The sequence below is a fragment of the Cyanistes caeruleus genome, chromosome 1 (genome assembly GCF_971803275.1).
Source record: "Cyanistes caeruleus chromosome 1, bCyaCae1.hap1.1, whole genome shotgun sequence".
NCBI lineage: Eukaryota > Metazoa > Chordata > Aves > Passeriformes > Paridae > Cyanistes > Cyanistes caeruleus.
In genome coordinates this window covers 1,994,854-2,015,018 of record NC_141701.1, presented here as the reverse complement: position 1 = coordinate 2,015,018, position 20,165 = coordinate 1,994,854, and the positions used below count along the sequence as shown (strand labels likewise).

At 49.0% G+C, this 20,165-nt stretch overlaps 2 protein-coding genes across 27 annotated transcripts; one reads left to right on the top strand and one right to left on the bottom strand.

Moving 5' to 3' along the window:
• Positions 1–931: 931 nt before the first annotated feature.
• Positions 932–17,600, bottom strand: EEF1D (eukaryotic translation elongation factor 1 delta). 26 transcript variants are annotated; one of them, XM_086876374.1, is made up of 11 exons: positions 15,801–15,885; positions 14,870–14,948; positions 14,072–14,099; positions 10,383–11,539; positions 8,592–8,715; positions 6,830–6,901; positions 2,557–2,653; positions 2,362–2,465; positions 1,896–2,132; positions 1,150–1,344; positions 932–1,035 (listed from the first exon to the last, which is right to left on the bottom strand). In XM_086876374.1, the coding sequence occupies exons 2-11, from the start codon at positions 14,914–14,916 to the stop codon at positions 997–999; spliced, it is 2,100 nt and encodes a 699-aa protein (XP_086732500.1). In that variant the 5' UTR covers positions 14,917–14,948; positions 15,801–15,885; the 3' UTR covers positions 932–996. The 26 variants fall into 26 exon arrangements, with proteins under 26 accessions (XP_086732500.1, XP_086732589.1, XP_086732614.1 ...); XM_086876463.1 differs by lacking the exon at positions 6,830–6,901 and adding an exon at positions 3,783–3,851 and having other exon boundaries at positions 14,098–14,203; positions 15,801–15,873; XM_086876488.1 differs by lacking the exon at positions 14,870–14,948 and adding an exon at positions 3,783–3,851 and having other exon boundaries at positions 15,801–15,866.
• TIGD5 (tigger transposable element derived 5) lies at positions 16,593–19,389 on the top strand. The gene has a single exon (XM_023921449.2). It carries the CDS (start codon positions 16,593–16,595, stop codon positions 18,345–18,347), a length of 1,755 nt encoding a protein of 584 aa, XP_023777217.2. The 3' UTR covers positions 18,348–19,389.
• Positions 19,390–20,165: the final 776 nt, after the last annotated feature.

The window sequence follows — 20,165 nt, the reverse complement described above, 5'->3', positions numbered from 1 at the left end:
AGCAGAGGGAGGATACAGGGACAGTGGGGACAACGGGGACAGGGCAGCAGGGATGGCAACACACGGGTGATGGTGACACAGGACAGGGATGGCGACAGACGCAGGACAATGGGCACAGGGGATGGCAGCACACGGAGGACGCTGGGCACAGGGATGGTGGCCCATGGGAGACAGGACACCGGGGATGGCAGCACACGCAGGGGACACAGGCATGGTGACATGACAGAAATGGGACACGGAGGGCACACGTGGCACCAGCTGTGCCAGCAGCTGGACCAGCAGGGACTCAGGACGGCAGCACAGGGGACAAAGTGGCACTGCCAGCACTGCTCCTGGGACGGCCAGGACCCTGCAAGGGACACGTGTCACATACAGTGACAAAACACTGGCCCCACCAGGACAAGGGACAACCTTGCAGCACAATCCCATGGAGCTTCTCATCTTCCTCGTGGCCCCAAACCTTGGACTCTGGCACTGGGACAGACCTCGTGTTCCCAAAGTCAGGAATGTCACCTGTCCCAGTGCCAGGCCACATTCAGCTGAAGTGACCTGGGCAGGGAGTTGGTGGGAAAAGAGGGATGAAATCCATCCCAAAGCAGCAATTCCTGGATGCTTCCTAGGTATTCATCCTGTTTATTTGTAGAGAGTGGGTGGGGTCTCTAAACCTTGGGAAAGGTGACTGGAAACACCCTGAGACCTTCATTCCCAGCCCCAAAATTCAGGTCCATGTCTTGAGATCTTTGCTTCCATGAAGGACAAGGAAATCATGGAATAGTTTAGGTTGGAAGAGACCTTAAATTTCTCTCTTATTCCAATCCTCTGCAATGGCCAGGGACACCTTCCACTAGCCCAGGTTGCTCAAATATCCCAGAATCTCCCACCAAAACTGCCTGGAGAAGCTGCAGCCAAGGGAAAAACCCACAAGCCAATGTGCACTCCCAATGTTCATCTTTATTAATTCCGGGTTCAGAGGAAGGGGGGATACAGTTTTTCCTTCTAAATCTTGTTAAAAGCAGCAATGTCCACACTCTGCACCTGGAAGGGGACAAAAGCTGGAGTCATCCAGGTGTTCCCAGGAAAACACACCTGAGTTAACCCCCCCCCTCCCATGGGTTCCAGGCCCTTCCCACATCCCATTCCAAGACTTACATAGTCCTCAAACTTGGTGATCTCCTCCTCCAGGATATCTGTCCCGACTTTCTCGTCCTCCACCACACACTGGATTTGGAGTTTCTTGATGCCGTATCCGACTGGGACCAGTTTGGAGGCTCCCCACACCAACCCGTCCATGTGGATGGAGCGGACGCACTCCTCCATCTTGGCCATGTCAGTCTCGTCATCCCACTGGGAAAGTGGGAATTGGGAGGTTTTAGAGTTTTCCTGGAGATCGTCAGCAGCCCCAAAGAGTATCCAGATGACACCTCTGGGAATGTCACAACTGATCCAAAGTGCCCTTTCTTGGTTGGAGAGGGCTCCAGAAGACCTCGGAGCCCCTTCCAGTACCTCAAGGAGATCCAAGAGAGGAACTTGGGACAAGGATGGAGTGACAGGATAAGGGGGAATGGTTTTAAACTGGAATAGGGTGAGATTAGATGGGCTCTTAGGAAGAAATTCCACCCTAGGAGGCTGCTGAGGCCCTGGAATGAATTCCCAGAGAAGCTGTGGCTGCCCCTAGAAGGCCAGGCTGGAGCAACCTGGGATAGTGGAAAGTGTCCCTGCCTATGGAATGAGATGGGATTTAAGGTCCCATCCATCCAAACCCATTCCAGGCTTCTACAGCAACAAATCCCACATCGCCCCAAGCCCTTGTTTGGAATTCCACAGGTGCCACCACTTGGATGAGAGAGGATTCCCAGCCTCCCCCACAGAGCTCCCAAATTCCAAAAGCCACTCACCGGCTTCACATCCAGCAGGATGGAAGATTTGGCGATGAGTCCCGGCTTCTTGGCCTTCTTCTCCGCGTACTGCCGGAGCCGCTCTTCCCGGACTTTGGCGGCTTCCTGGTCTTCCTCCTCATCATCACTCCCAAAAAGGTCGATGTCATCGTCCTCATCATCCTCAGCAGCAGCCGGCGTGGCTTTCTTGGCCGGGAGCTCCACTTTTTTTGAGGGAACGCTGAACGGTTCCACTTTCTTCACCAGATCCGAGGGTTTTTAAGGGAAAAAGAGAGAAAAGATTAAACTGGTGTTGGAGCACAGCAGCCAAAAAAAGCTCAGGAATGGGAATCTCCACTGCTCAAGACACTGAACAATCCCCATGCTGTGGGATTGATAAAGGACTTTCCCAAAACACAACATTTGTCCATGTGGATCGTTGGTTGTAACTCCTAGAGAAAAATTCCAGCATTTTTCCAAGGCTCACCTGGGTTGGAGGAACAGGTGAGGGCTGGTGGGAAGTTGAGGATTTCTCCAGAGCATTCAGGCGGCTTTCCAGCTTGAAAATGGCCATCTGGAGGTCTGCAACAACTGGAAAAAGGAGAGAAAAATAGGAAAAAAGACCTTAAATTCCCAGCTACATGTCAGGAATCCAGCCAGAACAAGGAATTCTCCCACTCACCACTGCGGAGGTTCTGGTTTTCCACTTCCAGGTGGGAAATTCGGGACAGGAGCTCATTTTGGTCACCAGCAGCTCCAGAGGAGGTTGTGCTTGCACTCTGCAATGAGGAAAACCGGGGTGAAATTGAGTTGTTTCTCCTCTTCCTGAAAAAACCCATGAAGCAAAGCAGAGTCGTGTCTTCAGGGAGGGAAGAAGTTCAGGAGCTGAACTAAAACCCAGGATATTTTCTCTAAATTAGGATAGAAACTAATGGAGCAGCTCTGTAAAATTAAGCATGGACTAAATCCCTAAAGGAATTTCAGCTGGCACCAAGGAGCAAAGGATAAAATCACTTTTCCCACTCCCAGATCCCAAAAGGCCGCTAAAACCACGTAACATTTATGTAAAATTCCACACCAAGCCCCTTAAAAATCTTGAAGTCTCTTGGTCTCTCCCAACTCACTGAGGGACAGGAATGACCTGCCTAAGGTAACACTGGGAAAGCTGGAAAGATCCCAGGAATTATACACTCCCACCTTTACAGCCCAGCCTTTTATTCCTCTCGCTAACAATTTCAATCTGCTTTAACACATCCTGACAGAATAATTATTCCAACCCTGCCTTCCAAAGGATTTTTTGACAGAAAAAAAAAAAAAAGAGGTTTTTGCAGGTTTTTTTTATGTTAAGGAGGTTCCTTATCCATCAATTCCAGGCAGCAAAGGGGAAGAAAATAACAGGATTTGCCCTTGAATTGTCATTTCTAAGTGAAAAGAAGAGAGAATAATTTATTCTTTTTCATTCTGATGTGGAATCTCAGCAGTCACATAAGATGGAAAGAGGGAAAAGCAGGGATAAGATGAAGAATATGAAGCACAAGGTCTGAATCATGGAATGGTTTGGGCTGGAAGGGATTTTAAGGATCATCCAGACCAACAGGTTTCACCATCCCTGGCTGCTCCAAGTCCTGTCCAACCTGGCCTTGGACACTTCCAGGAATAAGGCCAGGAAATACCAAAAGAGGCAGGAAAAAATTCCATCTCTGCCTCAGCTGTGGATTCAGGCTGAGGAAAGGCAAGCGCAGATCCCTGGGCACAGAGCTGGGACAACTCCCTGCTGTCAGATCTCATTATCCAGGTGTATCCCAGTGCCAAAGGAAAAACCCTGAGGACAGAGAACTTGCTCCATCCTTGTCCCACCAAATCCTCTCCCGTTTTTCCACAGGCTCCATCCGTGCATGGCTCACTTACAGCGGAGCGTCCCGACTGTTTCTTGGGACGGGCACAAGGAGCTTCCTTGCTCCGAGCAGGCGTCTTCTGCTGCAGGATGGGAAAAAGTTTGGGAAGATGGGAAAAGGTTTCGCAATTCCAGAGGGAACTCAAGCGCAGGGAAGAGCCGCATGCAAGGGGAACTTATGGAGCGGAGGCGAAACAGCCTTGCACTGCACACAAACATTCCCCCAGGAATTCTGGGGTCTTCTCCACAAACATCTCTGTGTCTGCAGGGAGCTCATGCAGTGCTGTGGGCTCATCACACCATGCCAGCCCTGATGCTCCAAGGATGGAAATCATGGAATTACGGAGGTGGGAAAATCCCTCTGAGCCCATTGAGTCCAACAGCTCCCCCAAGGCCACCACTGAGCACGTCCCCCAAATGCCACATCCACAGGGATGTTAAATCCCTCCAGGGATGGGGATTCCACCTCTGTGCCAGGGCAGGACAGCCCTTTCCATGAGGAATTTTCCTAATATCCCAGCTAAATTTTCCTTCTGGTGGTTTCCTTTCACCCTGCCCCTCATTCCCTGGGAGGACATCCCAATTCCCACTCGGGAATCCTGTCAGGGATTTGTGGAAGCGAGAAGGTCCCCCCTGAACCTCGTTTTTTTTTTCCAGGCTGAGCCCTCCCAGCTCCCACAGCTGCTCCAGATCCTTCCCAATCCATTCCCTTCCCTGGAAACACCCCAACCCCTCAATGTCCTTGTCATGAGGGCCCAAAACTGATCCCAGGATTGGAGGTGCCTGAGCAGTGCCAGCACAGGGAGAGGAGATTTCTCTTCCCTGTCAATAATAATTCCTCAAAAACAAACCAGAGGGAAGAGCATGGGAAGAGCAAGGGATACCTGTCCCAAGCTGAAACAATCAAGAGATCTTAACTGGAACCTGTAAGACAACGCAAGAGGCACAACCATGTCCCAAATCCTCAAAAATTATGGAAAAATTGCCTTTATAAGGCCATGGGATCTTCCCTGAGGAGAGGATGCTCCAAGATTTGGGAATGTAGACACCACACCTCCGCTATAGCACACAAAAAACATTCCCTCTTATAACTTCCAGCTCCACTCAAGCATCTGTGAATTTTATCAGGGATAAGAATTCAAAATTCCAAAGGTGGGGACTTCCACAGCATCACTTTCCTCTGTACTCTTGGACAAAACCTTCAAATCCTTTCTTTTTAAGCCATAATTTTTGCACTCAACCCACCTTAAAGCTGCATCCCATGTTGAATATTTTGGATGGCTGAAGTGCTTGGGAAAACTGGGATTGTGCATAAATTTAATTATCCAAACAAATCAAATCCCTGGAAATTATGAAGGGTATGAAACAGGACTTCAGCTGAACAATTTGGGATATAAACATCTGTTATTCCCTGAAGTTTGAAATCCTAAAATACATTTTAAATGTCAGGGACAATACAATTTTTCCTTGTGTTCAGGTGGAATTTCCTGTTCTACTTCCTGTTTTTCCCCATAATCGAGGAACTCCAGACTCATCATATTCCAAGTGCTCATTCCTACGTTTTATGGCACAATCCCAGCCTGAAATTCCCAGCAAAAATGCACGAAACTCCCATTTTCCCATCTTTTCACAGCCAACTCTTCCCTTGCCACATCCTGAGACCCCTGACAGTAACTCTGGAGGAAGGAAAGACAGAAACCCTGGGATTTTTGCTCTTCCCGCTTTTCTCTGCATCACACAATGTAAATCTGGGGTTTGGGAATGCAAGGAAGAAGATAAGGAATGTTCTGAAGTCCAGCCTGGTTATCCAAGATTAATAATAATCCTTGAGGGATATTCCAACTATTTTTCAGCCACGTGGAAGATCCAACCCCTTTCCCAGGAACAAAAAATATCCAGCAGAGGAATTTTTTACATCCAGCACTTATCCCCAAACCATTTATATCCCAAAATTCCTGTCCTTTGACTTCGGGCTGTTGCTTTAGCAGATCCCTGTTACAGCACCTGGATGCTCCAAACTTCTAGGATTCTCTCCCAAAAAAGCTCTTTAACAGGAGTCAGGAAAGAAATTCCTCATCTTTGGCAAAACACTTGGGAAGATGAGGATGAGCAGCACTTCCAGGTGATTTGTGTTTAGATTCCCTGCCCCTTGCCCAATTCCAAAAGTTCTTCCCAAAGGAATTTTTGACCCTGTTTGGGATGGGGGCTTCATTTATCCACTTTTTTGGGTTTTTTTAATAAAATGAGCCAGTTCAGGGAAATTTTTCCTTAAGCTGTTGGCTGAAATCCTGATTCCATATATTCATCCCAAATGTCTGGCTCCTCTCTGCTGATATGGAATATTCCCCTTGGGAAAGGGGGAATTCCTTGTTGTTCCCTGATATTGGACTGTCCAAATACTGGATGGATTCCTTTGGGAGTCCACTGCAAATCAAGTCACCTGGGCTGTATTCCATGGATTTTCTTTTCCATAAAACCACTAATTAGTATTTTAACTTCCTTTTACAAAAATGAAGATTTATTTTAACACTCTACTCTGCACTCAGGATAAAAACCTCCACAAGTACATTCCTGAGCTCCTCCAGGATGCTCCAGTCCTGGAGCTTGTAGCCAAGCTGAATTCCCTGGATGCAGCAGATGGAAAACACCTTTTTTTTTTTGTTTTTTTGCAAATACCCTAAAACGGAAGCAAAACGGGGAAGAGAAGGTGGCAGCCCAGTGTATCCCAAACAAGAGCCACACACTCAGCGAGTTGGAACCTGTTAGTTAAAACCCATAGGAACATCCCACCAGGAAAAAAAAAAACAAGGAAAAAAAATTTAAAAAAGGGAAGGAAAAGCCCAATTCAGGGAATTCTTTTAACCCAAATCCAGTTTTGGCAGCGCTGCGAGCGAGCAGCGCGTAGGGACAGGGCGGAGCCGGTGGCACACGGCGCTGCACACCTTGGTCTTCTCCTCTAACTTCCAACCAAGAAGCCAAACGATCTATGGGATTAGAATTCCATTAAAGAAAAAAAAAAATGGGATGCAGGCAGCCAGCTGGTGAGAGCTTGGGTACTCACTCCGGCCAGCGATTTCTGGATATTCTCCCTGGCTCTGGCAATGTCGCGGAGGATCGTGCTGGCTCCGTTCTCCTGCAAACAGCGCAGAAAGAACCAAGAGTTTCTTTTTAAAAAAAAAAAAATATTAAAACATGGGAAAAAAAGTTCATCAGGGAAGTTAAAAAAAAAAACCAAAAAACAACGAAAGGAAGGAAGAGCGAGGGAATCGGGAAAATTGGGAATTGTTCTTTCCATGATTCAGCGATTTTTGCTGTAAGGATTGGGGCTAAATCGGGCAGTCTCTAGTCACGTGTCCAGAAGGATCATCCAGTCAAAGAGCTTTTAAATTCCCTGTGATTACCCTGAAAAGTTTGGGAAGCTGCCAGAGGGTTGGAGTGACTCCAGAACTCCTTAGAAACCCAGTCTGCGGCAGGATTTTTCCATAATATTACCTGAGTTCAGGCAGAAGTGACACCCCTGACTCTGCTCTATCCAGAGAGGTGGGACCCAGAACACCAGGAATTTTTTTCCCTATGCTCCCACTGCCATGCCTTAGCCTGGATTTCAAGACTCCCTCCCTGGAAATTCCATGATCCATTCACTCCTTGCCTTTCCCAGACTGCAACCCCCACCAGCAAGACCAGAGATGGGAAATTTCCCACAAACCCCCAAATCCTGAGTTAAACCAGAAAATAAAGGAGAAACAGCCTCGACACATCCAGGTGGGCCCCACTTCCTGCTGCTTCCAAGGAGGTTTTAAGGATATTTTTCCATAGGGGAAGTGGCTGATAAATTTCTGCAGGTTCTCCAAACATCCTTCAAACCACTTCTCCCAGGCCAAACTCCTCCACTGGAAGCTCCTGATGTGCCTTGAAATAGTTCAACTGTTCCAAGAGGTTTTCACTCCAAAACCAACTTCCAGCACTCATCCAGAGCTCCCAATTTTTTTTATTCCTGATCCCCCAGGTGCTGTGCCAGCACCTAAGCCAGGATGGGCAGCAGGAATAGCTGGAATGTGCCTGCAAGTTATAATTTCAGCAAAAAAGCTTTCCTGTAAAACACTTGGAAAAGAGGCACTGAACACTCAGCATTCCAAAGGCACAAGCAGTTAGGAGCAGGAAGAGGTTCAGAAAGCTCTGAATCTTGGAACAGGAATAATTCTGGGGTAATATTGAAGCTGGAAATATTTCAGCCCAGCAGGATCATGCTTTGCCCTCCACCTTCCCCTCCCCAACTCACCGGTACCACGAACAGTCTTCCACTGGAACACCCGGAATATTTCCAGGAGAACAAAAAGAAGGATAAAAAACATCCCCCCCAAAAAATCTTTGGAGCTGTGGTGCCTCTGTTCAAACTTTAGGTCGTTTGTATTCTCTAGGAATATCCCAAAGGACTGCTCCAAAATGGAAGCAAAGCAGCGTTTTCCCTGGATGAAGCGGTGCAGGGATGCTCTTTGCCCATAAAACTGGGGATTTGGGGATTTCCAGCTCAATCTGTGGCCCCAGAAATCCCGGCAGCCCGGAAAAATTAAGGACAACTGCTGGAAGCTGGGAATGGTTCACCTGTTAGAAGGACATCCGATCTCCCATTTCCTTGGGATCAAATCCTTCAGATTCCACATAAAACAGTGGGGAAAAAAAACCCAAAACAAAAATGGGTCATAAACAGAGAGCTCCAGTGAGACTTGGGGAGAAAAAAACAGCACCAAGAGCTGAAATCCCACAAAAATAAAGGTGGATCATCTCCTTTGACTTACTCTGAAATTCCTGGGATTGGGAATTACCTGCTGGCGGGAGGGGGCACCCATGGGGCCATTCATCTGCTCGTAGAACCTTCGCTCGGCGTCGTCGTATTTGTACTTCTCGAACCAGATCTTGTCGTGCAGGAAGTAATCCACAGCCATTTTCCTGGGAAAAGAAGGGGGGAAAATATCCACAAAAACTGAATTCCCACAAGGATTGGAGGTTAACAGCTCATCAGGAGCGATTTCTGTGCCTGCAGCTCGGCTTGGCTGCGGAATTAAGTATCTGGGATCCTCTTAAAAAAGCAGGACAGATTAATCACCCACCTGCCTGACCTGGACATGGAGTGGGGATGGGATGAATCAGCTGATCCAGACTTTATTCCACAAAAAAAACCTCAAAACCCCAGGATTTTCTGGTTCATGCTAAGCAAAATGGCTTGTGTAGGAGAATAAAAAGGGAATGGAAATCATGGAATGGATTGGGTTGGAAAAGACCATAAAGATCATTAGTTCCAAATTCCTTCCATGGGACACCTTCTACTATCCCAGGTTGCTCCAAGCTTCATTCAGCCTTTCCCTGGATGCTTCAGGGATGGGGCACCCACAAGTTCACTGGGAAATCTTTTGATAAAAATCAGCAATACTTGGAAGGGACAGACCTGGCACTACATGGAAAAACAGCACAAAACAGCCCAAATCCTGCTGGGAAATGGGTTTTTTTTACAGAGCAGCTTCCAAAGGTGGGTTAAATTCTTAATTTGAAGGGAAACAGGAAAAGAGCAAGTGCCCTGAATTCCAGCAGGGGACAGAGCCAGCGGAAGTCTGAGGAGGTGGAGAGCAGGGATAGAGCAGCACAAGGAAACCATGACTGTAACAGGCTCCACAAAGCCTCTCCTCGTTATCCCAAATCCCAGTTTTCCATAAAACACTTCCACAGGCGCCAGAGATGATCATCCTGAAATCAAATCCCTTCTTATCTATCCACTTGGAAGAGACCAGAGGCCAACCAGACACAGGAGCTGCAGCAAAACCACTCTCCACACCCAAATCTCCAGGACCTGCTGGAATTCCAACCAGGATCATTTGCAGAAAATCCCCAATACAGACAAATTTATCCCACATTTTTACAGAGACACATGGATTTTCCCAAATTTCCAGTAATGAGCAACTGAAGAGGAAATGATCCCAAACAGGACCAAGTGAAAGGTATTTGACCCCCAAATCCCTTCACACAAAGATCCTAAAAGCTCTCCAACAAATCCCAACAAAACTCATGGATCAGAAGTGTCAGAAATGAAGACGGATGCTCCAAGAGTCTTTTTTTCCCGGAATATCCATCTCTACCTTAGCTCTGCCTTTGGAGAGGATCCAAGGGCATTCCAAAAATTCACAGACTGAATATAAATTCCCTCAAAAAAGCAAACTACAGCACGTGCTCCCACCGGAGTTGATTCCCTAAATTGTTTTCCAGTCACTTCCAAACCTTCTTCATGCTGGATCCCAGTTATGATACTGATTTTTATATGGAATGAGAGGATGGAAAGGAGGATGGTGCTGTATCCATGCAAAAAGGGGGATACTGAGCTCACTTCCCAACCCTGCCTTTAAACATTCAACCTCTGGCTCCACACCAGCACAGGATTTATCCACCAGAATTCCTCAGGAATTCAGGGGAATTCCTTAAAGGATTTTCCCCCTGCTCCCTGCCCACAGGGATCATCTCCAAGTCCACCCAGTCTTCTCCACATGCAAATTCCTTCTGGCTCAATCCTGACCCAGCCTTTTTTTTTTTTTTTGCATGGGCATTACCCCCAAAGAAACTTCTCCTACTTCATTTCTGGAGCAGGAGTGCTTGGAGCAGCTGGATGGGAGGGATTTCCTGCTGCAGATTCCTGGATCCCTGTTTTCTCCACTGCTCTGGCCGCTTCCAGGGCAAAATATCGGGATTCGGCCCTGTCGTAGGTCACCTTATTCAGCCACACGGATTCACTGTCCTTGTGCAGGAAAAAGCAGGTAGGGTTTTCCTTGGGAATATCAGGAAGCTGAGGGTTGGTGGTGGCCATCCCAGTTTGCTTCCCAAGGTTGTGGTTCTTGGATGCTTCCGGGCAGCCGCGTTGCCGCCGCTGGTTTTTATCCGAGGGGTGCCCATCCAACATCTTCTCATAAAAATTCTTCTCAGCATCATCGTAGAGAGGCTTCTCCAGCCACACCTCGGATGCCAGAACTTCCCAGTTGGAAATCTGCGGCTTCCCATTGACTGTCTGCTGGTCAGAGCTGGGCAAACTGGGAATGGAGGCCACGGGAGAGTTGGGAATGCCGGGAGCCAAGCCTGGCGTGGCAGGAGTGGGCAAGGCTGTGCCGTAGCCCTCATCCGGCGTTCCCAGCCTGGAATTCGCCCACACCGATGGGATGGCCAGGACGTTGGGAGGAAGGAAAAACTGGGATTTTTCCATGAACGCCCTCTCGGCCTTATCGAAGTCAAACTTGTTGATCCAAACCCCCTGGACAACGTGGTGACAGGCAGCCAGGCTCCCGTGGGAACATGCCGGGAGCATCCTTGCCTTGGGAATATCTTGGCTGGAGTTTGACCTGGCCACAGCAGGAGATTCCTGAGCCATTTTTCCAGTCTCAGGCGATTCCCAACTCTGGGAACCCGCTAATTTTTTCCTGTAGGCGTTCTCGGCACGGTCATACAAGGGCTTGTCAAACCACACGTGCTCTGCCGACATTCCCGCCAGGATCGCCTCCAGCTTGGAATCCTGAGCTTTGGGTTTCGGGGAGCGCTTCCGTTTCCGCTGTTTTTTGCCATTCCGGGGTTTTTTCGGGTCTCCCTTGAATTCCCCCTCAATGGAATCCTCATGGCAGATCCCGTTGACGGCCTCGGGCTCCGGCGCTTCCCGCTCCGGCGCTTCCCGCTCGGCTTCGTCGTTCCGGTGCTTTTCCAGCCAAACTTTGTCCACGGAGCAGGGGTTTTTCCGTGTCCTCATCTTCCCGAAAAAAATGGGCAGCATGGAGAAATAAGCACAACAAATGTAGTGGCAGCAGAGCAAAGCAAGGGCATGCAGGAGATGTTTTTTATCCACTAACATTCCCAGGAAAAAGCGCAAATATTCCATTTCTTTTTTCCCTTTTGGGAGATGTTTGAATTCCAAGGAATTCAATGTGGCCGAAACAGCCTTCCTCCTAAAATATTCCTGCCAAGAATTCCCCCCATTATTCCAAGTTTTAAGGCAACAGGCAGGAAAAAAATCTCACAGGATTTTGTCCAAATCCTTGGGAATTACAGGATATTATTCCAAGTTAGTGGATTAGCCATTATTTGCTACTTATTCCAAATTAGGCAAAATTTTGGGAAAACTGGCTCAAATTTTTTGAGTTTTTGCAGGTTGTCATTTACTACTGGTTGGGTTTTCCTACTAAAAGGCAGCCGCTGAAAAACTGGGATTTAATTTTGGGATACAATCCAAGTTATCAGCAAATTAAACATGTCCAGGAGCTGGAAATTTAGTGATTAATACAGTAATTAATAAATAAAAACTGACCTTGGCAGGTTGCCAAATAAAATTCTAAGACATGAAATATCTGTAAAAGTTTGTGATTCCAAGAATTCCTAGAAGAATTTGGAAGCCTCACATCCAGGGCTTAGCTTTAAATTTTGATTTAATTTTTAACTTTAGTTTAAATATAAAATCTATTGCTTTGAATTAAAATTTAATTTAAAATTTACACAAATGCTTTTTATGGGTCTTGAGTATTTCAATTTAAATTTATATATTAATAAATTACAGTTTTGCCTTTAAACATTTAAATTTAGACAGTCCAAAATATTAATAAGATTCCAATTAGACAAATTACTAGGAATGGCAAAAGGAGATTTTTCTTTTTTTTTTCCCTGGAGCTGGAAAACTTTGATTCAGCTAAAAATGCTTAAAAATTGAGTTTTCAATTCAGAATTTGAAGAAAAAAAAATTAAAATTATACCTTATTTTGAATTTTTGAATTTATTTTAAGTTTTTTTCTTATATTTTATGGAGCAATAAATTCTTGTTAAAACCTTTACACAGAAATAAATTTATTACAGTAAATAAGAGTAAAATAATAAAAAATGTGGTATTTTACACAAAAAAAATCCGAATTTTTTTTGTTTTAAAACTAAATTTAAAAATTAATTTTTTCCCCGTTATTTAATCTGGTTTTTTTAAGTGATTTTGCTCCAGTTTTTAAGCAGCTCGAAGCCCTGAAATTGTAGCCCTCATGGATGAGGTGAATTATGGAGTAGGAATTCCATAATGAGGAACTCGCAGGAGATTCCCTCCAACTGAGAAAGCTGAAATTAATTTTAAAAAAACTTTAAAAAATTAATTCTTTCCAAGAAAACTCAGCAGTAATTTGTCTAATAAATATCCCACCAGTGTTGACATTCCCAGATTTTCCAGAATTCCCAAAAAAGCACACAACAATTAAAAGATACTTACTTTTTTTTCTCCTACGACAGCATTAAAAAAAACAGGATAGAATTAGAGAAAAATTCTAATTTCTATGCAGCAGGTCCTTAGACAAATTATTTAATTAATAATTAATGAATTAATTAATTAACATTTTAATGAAGTTTGGAGCTGATGAACTTTCCAGAACTCCATGAAGTTTGTGAACCAACACCCACAGAAAACAAATTTATTTCCATTTTAATAACAAGGAAAGGAACATTATCACAATGTTATCCAAAAGGATTTTCCCATCCCGGCAGCCTAAGAATTCCTAACTTGCCATCCCAATCCTGGCATGGATGGAATTGGTTGATGGAATTCAGGAGCCAATTTTTTGTGTGATTCCAAACAGTCCTTCAGCACCTTTTTGCTTCCATGAGCAGCCAAACCTTATGTTCAGTCCTGAAAAACCCCAAATTTCCAAGGAAATAAAGCTCCTAAACAAGGGAAAATTGGGAAAAAAATGTAATTTCTCTTCTGTGTCCATCAGTTTTCCTGGAGGAACCTGGGAAAAAGGGATTTTAATCACACAAACAATCACTTTTCAACAATTTCCACCCAAAATTTCCATTATTTACCTCATCAAACACCAAGTTTTAGGATTAAAAACCATGCTGCGGCTTCGGGAGTGCTCTCCACTGGGAAGTCACAGCCCAGAAATTCAGGATGAGTTCAAGAACCATCAGAAGAATCAAAATAAATCAAAATATTAACAATTGTATCTAATGTTTTATTCATTTAAAACTAGCTCTTCTGCTGGTTTCATTCCTTAAAATTGGCTCTTCCCTATGTCAGACCTTTATAATCACCTTTGCTATGAGACAAAGCTCCACATTCCAGGAAAACACCAAAATTTCCATCCTTGATCACCTAAAAACACAACTTTCTGCTCCAAGCTGAAAATTCCTAATGAGATAGTCATGGATATGGGAAATCACCAGAAGGCAAAAACTGGGAACGTGTCACCTTCAGGAGAAATAGGGGGAAAAAAAGAGCTGGGAAATGAACAGCTCAGGTGTGGAAAAATCCTACCTGAAGGTCAGGGAGAAATGGGACACACCTGGAAAAGGAAAGAATTACAGCAAAACAGCTCAGAAAAGAGAATTTCTCATCCCTAAGGACTGTGACCATCGGGATCCAAATCAATTCCAAATCATCGGTGACCTGGATGCGACAGAACAAATCCATATGGAATTTCTGGGAACGCCGATGCGGCAGCCTCAGCAAGTTTAGTTAGGGATGTAATCCCTCAAAAACCCCATGGAGCACAACAGCAGGCTCTGCCTGTTCCCAAAATAGCTTGGAAATGGATCCCTCCCGCCTGAGCATCCAGTTAAAAAAAAAAAAAAAAAGGGAGAGGACAAGCCCCACCAAGGTGACGGAAATTTGACGAGAAAAGAGGGACAGGTGAGATAAGCAGAGGCCAGGTGCACCTAGAGCTGATTTTCCACGTTTCCCAGCTCTGGGATAAGTTTGGAAAGGCAGCCAAGGGGGTTGGGATATGGGATGGATCAGCTGCTCCGTGCCAGGACACGTCCGGTTTCCCTTTGCAGCAAGTGACTGGACAAAAAATCCCAGGAATGGGAGGAGGAGCAGACCCTCAAGGCACCTGGAACAGCTGGGGATGTGTGGGATCCCTAAATTCCCTTCCCTACCAGGGAAGAAATAACACTGATTGTTTCCACCCCCTACCCAATCCAGACTTGAAGAGGTAAGGCTTTAATACAGCAGAAACATTCCTAAAAAACAGGGAATATGTCCCCACAATATGTGGAAAACCACAAAGGTTTAGGAAGATTCCCCCCCAACATGAGCCCACCCACCCCTTACCTGTAACAGAGAGTTCCTAAATCCTGGGAAAAGGACCACAAAGACATGGCAAATCCTAAAATTTCCCCCTTCCCTGTGCCTGGAAGGGGGAAAAGGATTTCCCAGGTAATGAGGGTATCTCCCACATCCTCTTTTTTGGGGTATGAGTGGAGGAATTCTACAGGGAATGGGGAGAGGGCTTCCACATGCCCCTACCCAGAACTTTTAAAGGAAAAAGAACTTAAAACATTGAGAGTGGGGAGTACTACCACAGTATTCTTTGGGATCTTAAGTGAGGAAAGTAATCCCAAGGAATGAGGGCATCCCCAAATCCTTTCCTTCAGGACTCTTAGGGACTCCCATGACTCCCTCTCCAAACCTACTAATGGAAAAAAAACTGAAAACATGAGGAAAGGGGGGTCACCCCAGCATTTCCTAGGATTCTAACCATGGAAAAGTTATCCCAAAACCAAGAGCACCCCAAATCCTCTCCCTCGGGACTCTCGGGAGATGGAATGGGCCCTAAAGACAATGGGAGAACCTCCCCAAACTCCCTTTTCTGAGGCTTTAACAGGGCAAGAGACCCACACATACAAGAAGAACCCGTAAAACTCCCCTCTTCCCACCACTGTGAGGGAAAGAGCCCCATTCCCTATAAGGGGATCCCCAAATCCCTCTTTCCACAGGAAAAGTGCCCTAAAGAGAATAAAAGGGGTTACTATAACCTCTTTCTTGGGGATTCTGAGATGATAAAAGAACCCTACTCACCCTTAAAGACCCCTTGAACCCCTTCAACCCAAATATCACGAGGGCCTCCCCCCACCTCCCGCCCTAGAGGGATAAAGAACGGCCTGGAGACACCCGAAACTGCCATTACCGAGGCTCAGGGAGAGGGATAAAGGACACTAAGTGGGGATATAAGGATCCGTAGGGGCTGGAAACCAGGACTCACCGGCAGCGTTGACCCCTCAAGGCCCCGCCGCTCCCTTTGGCCGCCGCCGGGATAGAGGGGGGCGGCGCGCCCCGCGCGGAGAGTTATGGGGGAGGCGCGTACCACACGTGGCGCCTGGGGGGGTGGCGAAGGGGGACAACGTATCGCATGCACAGAGCGGGGCCTGTTTCCCCGCACAATAAAAGAGGCACGTGGAATATCACGGAGGGGTGGAAGCAGGATGAGTGAACCATCCCCCCTGTAACTATTAAGATGTACTGCCCCCCTTTTCCTTGCCAACTTGGATTCGTCCTAGCACGTCCGCTAGCGCCCGTGGGTTGTACCACTCTGCGAAAAGGGGGATGAGCCACCTCGCTGTTTCCTCCACGCTACTTCCCTGCCTCTGCTGGGAGGATCCCCTGTATTTTACGGGGGGAGTTACGGAGAAATTGAGGCCCCGCGCTGTGCGTGCGGTGCGTTGTCTCCCTCCGTGCACCTCTTCTCCCTCCCGTGGAAGCCAAGTGGAACAGCTCAAGGGGGTAAGCGACGTGAGGCGGGAGGGCAGCGGAGTGGCGTGCTACCCCCTTTTAGCAGAGTAGTACAACCCAAAGGGGCTGGTGGCGATAAGAGGAAGAATCCAACTTGGCAAGGAAAGGGGGGTTGGAGCGGAGCAGCTTAGTGGCTGTGGTCGGGTGCGCGCATGCGGGGGACCGGAGCGGAGACAAAGGCGCCGCCGCGCCCCCCCCACCCCATCCCCTCATTCCTCCCCGGTTATAACGCGCCCCCCATTCCCATGGATGTGGGGGTCGCTCCATGCCCGGGGGGGAGCCGGAGGAGGGCGGGGGAATGGCGGGAGGGCGGCGGACAGGAGGAGGAGGAGGTGGAGGCAGCAGCGCATCACCCGGGGGGGTGTCGGTGAAGATGTCGCTTCGCCGCGCCTACTCCATCAAGGACAAGCTCCAGGCCATCGAGAGGGTGAAGAAGGGCGAGCGCCAGGCGTCGGTGTGCCGGGCTTTCGGCGTGCCGGGGGGCACGCTCCGCGGGTGGCTGAAGGACGAGGCGAAGCTCCGCTGGTTCCTGGAGCAGCTCGGCGGCGAGGTGGGCACCCAGCGCAAGAAGATGCGCTTGGCCAACGAGGAGGAGATCGACCGCGCCGTCTACGCCTGGTTCCTCGCCCTGCGCCAGCACGGCGTGCCGCTCTCCGGACCCCTCATCCAGGCGCAGGCGGAAGCCTTCGCCCGGCAGATCTACGGGCCTGAATGCACATTCAAGGCGAGCCACGGCTGGTTCTGGCGCTGGCAGAAGCGCCACGGCATCTCCAGCCAACGCATCTACGGCGTGGGCGGCCTCCCCGCCGAGCCCGAGCGCCCTCCGGCCACCCGCGCCGAGGCCCTGCCCGATGCCGGCGGCTACGGGGATGAGCAGATCTACAACGCCAACATCACCAGGCTCTTCTGGAAGCTTCTTCCTGGTGCTGGAATCACGGCAAGGCGTCCGGCCCGCAGCGAGCGCGTCACGGTGCTGCTGGCCGCCAACTTGACTGGCTCCCACAAACTCAAGCCCTTGGTGGTCGGGGGTCTCCGCGATCCCGCCAGCCTCCGGCATCACAACCAGGAGAAATTCCCGGCTTGCTACCGCTACAGCCCCGAGGCCCGGCTGGCGCCGGCGCTTCTGCGGGCTTGGTTCTTTGAGGACTTCGTGCCGGGCGTCAAGCGGTACCTGCGGCGGAGCTGCCTGCAGCAGAAGGCCGTGCTGCTGCTCGGCTCCGCTCCATCCCGCTGCAGGTCGGGGGCTGAGGATTCTCCGCCGCTCCAGACCCCAGACGGGTCCATCCGTGCGCTTTTCCTCTCCAAGGGTCCCTCCGGGAGCGGCTTGGCCGGAGCAGGAGGCCGAATCCCGGCGCCGCTGGAGCAAGGGGTGGTGTTGGCCTTCAAGCAGCTCTACAAGCGGGAATTGCTGCGCTTGGCCGTGTCCTGTGGCGGCCCCGGCAGTCCCGCAGACTTCGTGCGGTCCTTCCTCCTCAAGGACATGCTGTACCTGGCTGGCCTCTCCTGGGATCTCATCCCACCCGGATCCATCGAGAAGTGCTGGCTGCTGGGGCTGCGCGCCGCCTTCGAGCCCCAGCCCGGCGAGGAAGAGCACGGGGACACCCCGGGAGGGGAGGAAGGCGGAGGGGACAGCAAGGTCTTCAGTGACCTGACCCACCTGGCCGCCTTGGCCTTCAAGCGCTTGGCTCCCGAAGAAGTGTCCGACTGGTTGCACTTGGATGATGCAGCTCCAGGTGCGGAGGAGGACGATGATGGCGAGGACGATGCCGAGGAGGAAGGCGCCGAGGGCTGCGGGGTGGAGGAGGATGAGGAGGAGGAAGCAGCTGGTGGGAAAAGGGGCGGGGAGGGAGGAGATCCTTTGCTGCCCACGGCTCGAGAAGCCATCCAGGGTCTGGAGACGGCGCTTCGCTGGCTGGAGGGACAAGACCCCCGGGAAGTGGGGCCACTGAAGCTGGTGCAGCTCCGCTCCCTCATCTCCATGGCTCAGCGGCTGCACCGTAGCCACAGCCCCCAATCCTAGGGCAGGAGCAACCCCCACTTTTTTGGCTACCAACCACCCCTGGTTGGCCACAGAGCTGGGGACACCCCGCTTGTCCCAGGGGGATGGCAATGGAGGTGCCACTCACCCCTCTGTGACTGTGATTCCCTGGGCATCAGGAAGCCCAGATGCCTGTGGGTCACAATTTAGGGGATTTTTGTGCAACAACTCGAATTCCAGGGTTGTTCCTTACCTAAATATATTTAGGAGGTGCTATTTTTTATGTCCCTTGTGGCCCCTGGTCACTGGCACTGCCAGAAGGGGATGGATGCTGCCCCCCCCACCCCAAAATTCCCCAGTTCCCCCAATTCTGTGGGGAGGAGGGGCGAGGGAAGGACCTGCTCAGCATCCCTGGGATAATGGGGGATGTTACATTGAAAAACCCCCAAATCCCAGAGTGTGGCTGAGGTGGGCACAGCCAGCTGGGACCACTCCTGAGGTGCTTCAGGGGAAATATTAAACCTCGAAAGAGGCTTGTGACGCCCTTCCCACTGCCGAAACAGAGTCCTGTTAAACCAGGATGGTTTAGGGCTGGCTTAAGATAGCTTCCTTCAGGCACTGAGTTAGGAAAGGGACACTTGGGTGGCATCCACGAGAGAGGGTCACCTCCATCATTCCCATCACAGCTGGGAACACCTGGACCATGGAGACCTGCTGAACCAGGTACCATCATCTGAGCATCCTCATGGAGCTGAAGGTTCCAGGGATGGGGGTTGAGGTGTTCTCCATGGGGTTTGTGGGGTGGCCAGGGCTGGAGGACACATCTCAGTGAGCGGAGGATGGAGCACAGAGGGCTCCCAGCACCAAACTGGAATATTGGAGGCATCTGATAGGAATTTAGCAGCTCCTGACCTGATTTGAATGAAATTTTAGGGTGTTCAGCCAAATTATTGGAAGAGGGAAGTGACATGAACTCCTCAGTGCTGCTGTGCCCCGTGTCAGCAGGCGGGTGGGAATTTTTATTTGTCGGGTCTTTGTCTCCTCACTGCAGAGTTTATGGAAATTAAATGGATTTTTATTCCCATGTGGAGGTTGTCGTTTCTGAACTGTCACATGGAGCCATCCCAGAGGGATTTGGGGTGGCACCAGGGGGATCTTCATGGGGTTGTGTCCTCTCAATGTGGCTTTCTCCACGCCAATGGTGTGTAATCATGTAAAATCACATTTCTGTTTATTTTTATCATCTTCTGCACCAAAATCTCCCCACAAAAAGATTTTGGAGCTTAGAATGTGGCTCATTTCAAGTTTGTGAGTGAGGCTTCAGCTGTGTGACAAAAATGTTGCACAGATCAGCAGAAGATGTTGGGCTGGAGGACTTTGAACTGGTTTGGGGGGGTGAGAATATAAAATTATGGAACAGTTTGGGGTGGAAGGGACCTGCAATACCATCAAATTCCAACCCTCTGCTCTGGTCAGGGACACCTCCCACTACCCCAGGTTGCTCCAAGCTCAGTCCACCCTGGCCTTGGACACTTCCAGGAATGGAGCAGCCACAGCTTCTCTGTGAATTCTATTCCAGTTCCTCCCCACCCTCACAGGGAGGAATTCCTTCAATATCCCATCTAACCCTGTCCTCTGGCAATGGGAAGCTATTCCCCCTTGTCCTGGCACTCCAGGCCCTTATCCAAAGTCAGGGCTCAGCATCCAGATGTTCCCACCAGTGATGTTTTGCCCAGACAAAACCTTTTCATCTTCAAAGCAATTCCAAAATCATTGCTAATTGCATCCATGCAAGTGCCAGGAGGCAAGCAGTGTTTAATTAGGGCATGGAAAAGGCTCAGATCCTCTCCTGATGGGCAA